At 37.3% G+C, this 4,526-nt stretch overlaps 1 protein-coding gene across 1 annotated transcript; it reads right to left on the bottom strand.

The window, feature by feature from the left end:
• Positions 1 to 2,274: 2,274 nt before the first annotated feature.
• Positions 2,275 to 3,824, bottom strand: LOC130590811 (uncharacterized). Its single transcript, XM_057393368.1, has 3 exons — positions 3,571 to 3,824; positions 3,365 to 3,488; positions 2,275 to 2,784 (listed from the first exon to the last, which is right to left on the bottom strand). Exons 1-3 carry the CDS (start codon positions 3,822 to 3,824, stop codon positions 2,341 to 2,343), a joined length of 822 nt encoding a protein of 273 aa, XP_057249351.1. The 3' UTR covers positions 2,275 to 2,340.
• Between the last annotated feature and the right edge of the window lie 702 nt (positions 3,825 to 4,526).

The following is a 4,526-nucleotide window of genomic DNA, read 5'->3' as shown; positions in this document are numbered from 1 at the left end:
CTCACTCGACATTCTCTCTCTCCTCCTTGTGCGTCGTATTCTTCATCTTTCTCTCTCAAAAATTCGTTTCTTCTTCTTCAAGTAACGTTTCTTGTTCAACAAGAAACGTCACGGATACTTCTCAAAAACCGAATTTGCTGCCGCCGGTCCCTGTCGTGGCTGCTGTGCTGTCCGGCGCCTTCCTTCCCTCCATTGTTGTGGTTGTTTTCTTTCTTCCTCTCTAAGATTCCATTAAAATACTAGTTTTTATGTTATTATATTGTTATTTATTCATATTTGTGAATTAAAATACTGTTTTATTTATGTACATAATTTTCGGATATCATGAATATTAGTATAATAAATTTCAGATTTATTATGTTAAGTTTATTTTAGTTTTTATCATGAAATTTATAGTTTTTAGGGTTTTTAATCACTAGAAACTATATATATAAAGTATAAATCATGAGATTTACTTAGTATATAATTTTATATATTGAATATATTTTCAGAAAATTTATTAAATCTTATAAGTGCTGTAATTTCAGAAAAATAAGTATTTAGAGAGTTTTAAAGGATTTTAATCACTAGAATAGTTGTACTATACTAGGGATTAAAAATAATGAAAGTTTAGTACGTAAAAACGATTTTAAAACACGTTTAAGAGGGTTTTGATCGTTTTTAAAGTTGCTGTAAATTTTAGTTGGAGATATTTATTTTCATTACTTTATTTTCTAGGCGGAGATTACGTTGTAGGAGACTTTTAGAGACTTAAAAGTGGCCTACAGGCTAGTGTATACAAGGTAATTACATTATCTACGTGCTATGTGATTTAGAAGCATGCTCTAAGAGTATTTTATTTACTAGTATCATGTATAGGACTCTATTTGTTTTTATATATGATTACTGGAATTATTTTTACATGTTATATGCCTGTGTGCTACATGTGATTTAGAAGTGTTTATGATTATAAATGTTTGTATGGAAGATTGATGCAAGCCGGATAAGTCAAGTTTATTTATTAATTCGTGAGTGGATTAATATAAGTTAGAGTGAATCATGTCTTACATGTATTCTTTGAGTATTATTTATTATCTTATAAGGACTGTGGACCTTATTTGGTAAGTTAGAAGTTCTACCTATATAAAGGTAAAGTTGATTTTTGGCTAGGTTCAACAAGTAAGTTAGTAAAGTATAAAAGGAGTTAAAAGAGTCTTGATTGATAAGTTGTGATCACTCACTAGTACAGAAAAGGCAATTTGCGTCGGATGTGAGGCGCCTATTTGCGTCGGACTATGGTGCGACGCCAAAGCCCTCGACGCAAATGACTCAGAAACGATCTGCGTCGTATGCGGAAACGACGCAGATTACTTAGCTATTTGCGTCGCACGTTGTATACGGTGCGACGTAGATGGCTACCCAGCCCAACACCAAGCTCAAAGGGTAGGGTAATGTGCGTCGCACATTGCCTAGGGTGCGACGCAGGTGACACTACAAGAAAATGCCCAGTCACCGACGGCTTAAAGTCGTCGCTGATTCTCCAAAAGCGGTCGCTAATAACAACACCGACGGCCAACGGTCGTTGAATGACCAACGTTGCAGTTTTGGTCGCTGAATTATATATCAACGACCGTTTGACCGTCGGTAAATTTTAACGACGGTTTTCTTCACTCAATTACGTCTGCTCGGCTAGCCGTCGGTGCATATATTTTAGCGTTGGTGTTAAGCAGTCGGTGGTTTAACGACGGTGTAGAACCGTCGGTGATTCAACGACGAGTTGGAGCCGACGTTGTTTTACCGACGACTCTACACCGTCGTTCATTTCAGTAAGCCGTCGTTGCCTTTATCTTCCTTGGCAGCATTGCTCTCTTGTACAACGACTGGTGAGCCGTCGTTGATTCAAGTTTAGCCGTCGGTTTTTTTATTAATTGTATTAAATAATAAAATAATGTTTTCCAAAATTATACGTAAACCTGTACTGCACGCCAACACCGAAATATACTACATTAAACATTTTCTTGCGTCGCCTCCATCACATTCTAGATTTTAAACAAAGAAATATGCAACTAAAACCGGAAATAGATTAGATTTATGTACACAAAATACATCCCAATGTCGGGAAATATAGACACTAAATGTCTATAATTAAACAAACTAGCTTGATGAATTATATGTATGCAAAATAAATCCCGGTGTTAGGAAATCGAGTAAAAGTCGAGTTCCAGAAAAATATACCGAGACACCTAAAAACAAAACTAGATTTATGCCGATTAATATAGACACTAAGTGCATATATAAAGTTAGACTAAGTATGTAGAAACTATAAGTTAGTAATCTAGCTAGTTGCCAAAACCAAACAAACTACACTGTGGCGGGTGTCTCTGTAGCACTAGTGCCGCCACCACCAAACCCCGGGTCATCCTCTGGTCTGCGTTGTGGAGAGGGTCCTGTGTTGCAACCTGAGAATAGATGGCCAAAATTAGTCATGTTCCGCATCATTTCCTGCACGAGGGACCGGTTTGACTCTTCCAGACGTGCTGCGACCTTTGCCTCCACTTCTACCATCCGTGCAGCGACCTTGGCTTCCACCTGCGCCTCTAGCTGAGAAAACATCGATGGCTCATATAGTTGTGAAGAGCCATCTCCTCCTCGCCCAGATGAAGAGTTGTAGTACAAATGATCTCCCTGACCCAACCCCTGCACTTTTCCTCTGTTCCTCCCACCAACTGTCTCCCAATACAACAAATCAGGGTTTGGCTGTGACCCTTGAGTGCTACAATCATCCAGCTTCTTGTTGTACGTCTCCTGCATTTGGTTAAATAATATACTCTTGTTTGCTGCAATTTCTCCTTTTCCAGCAACATTTTTGAAATGAGTCTTCAAGAACAACTCGGGGGTGGTAGGGAGTACTCCTCCTCTACTCTTTGCCTATACACATTTTTGAACATAGACTTTATTTGTTACATATACAGAAAAAATCATGAAATTCAAACTAAGTAATACATATGAAACGTTCTTACCATCTTTTTAGCATGTTGTGCTGCCGAGATGGAACCCTGAAAGTGCGACGGCTCAACTGGATTAGAGAGGGAGCCACCTCTTCGGTTCTTCTTTGCCTTCTCAGATTTCTCGAGGAATGCGGGCTCCTGACTTTTCTTTTTCATTGTTTCATAAATGGTTTTCCCCAACCATTTTGGCCTTTCTTTAGCTTTGTTGAGCACCCAATACCGCAAGTCTATCAAACGATTTTTCATCCGGTATGCTTTTCTCATTTGGCCATCTAAGTCAGGATCCCATTCGTAAAGACCCTTTAAAAAACATTAAAACAAGTTGTTAATAAACTAATATAATAAATTTAATTCTTCATAATTTGATTCCTACATACCGTGAATGAGTTCCACCAATGCGTCTTTGTTGCATCGTCCACCTCACTGTAGTTAAACCAAGGTTCTCGAAAATGACCCTGGAAAATGTCAGTGATGGACCCGCTAACTTTGTTATCATCAAACCTGAATTGAAAACAAACACTTAAATTGTCAATATCATTGAAAATATAAATATTATGAATCATATATTAATTTAGAAATTTACCACAATCCAGTAGGGCTCAAAACCATTTTTGATGCACGGTTTGACCCTTCAGCTTCCTCCCTCTGGCTACTCGGCATCTCCGGTACGCGTTCACCAATGTCACGTGCCTGTGAATCATCTCGGTGCGTCTCAGAGCCAAGGTTCGGGTTTTCTGGAGCTCCTGGTGACTCAAAAAGCTCCCTGGGAATCAATTGCCCACGACCTTGGCTTCCACCTAAGCCATCTCGACCTCCGCGCCCCTTAGGATTAGACATGATTCTATAAATTCTACATCCACCAACGCCCCTTCTGTTTCATAGTGACCAATACTACAAATTCTAAACCATTTCAATCACAATAGTCATTAACAACCCACCTACGTACAATTCTACAATTCTAGGCACATGACGATGCAACATATTTATTTAAATACTTAAATTATATTTATAACGTTACATGATAGTGACTTTGTGCTAATCACCTCTAACAACATCTAATCACATATATAAAAAACAGAAACTCAATCCGCAATCAAGAATTTAATCTAAATTACAATTCCAACAACATTCTACATTCCATTAACAGATCAACTCTTAATGGCCATCAAGCACAGATATACACATGAACAACAACAACACTAATTACCAAAAATTACAACAACAACAACAAATTGCAAAACATGTAAAAAAATCCTTCATTTTTTGCAAGTAAACAACAACAACAAAACAACAACAAACAACAACAAAACTTCCTCGCACTTCTCATTACTTGCAAAATAAACAACAACAACATAATGCTTAAACAACAACAACAAACAACAACAACAACAACCACAAACAATAACAATAACAAATTAAACAACAACACTAATTACCAAAAATTACAACAACAACAAATTAAACAAATTAAACAACAACAACAAACAATAATTGTTAAACAACAACATAAATTACCAGAAAAAACTTACCGACTGAACT

The sequence above is a fragment of the Beta vulgaris genome, chromosome 3, assembly GCF_026745355.1.
Source record: "Beta vulgaris subsp. vulgaris cultivar EL10 chromosome 3, EL10.2, whole genome shotgun sequence".
NCBI classification, from domain to species: domain Eukaryota; kingdom Viridiplantae; phylum Streptophyta; class Magnoliopsida; order Caryophyllales; family Amaranthaceae; genus Beta; species Beta vulgaris.
The sequence above is the reverse complement of the archived record's forward strand: the minus strand, read 5'-3'. Positions and strand labels throughout refer to the sequence as shown.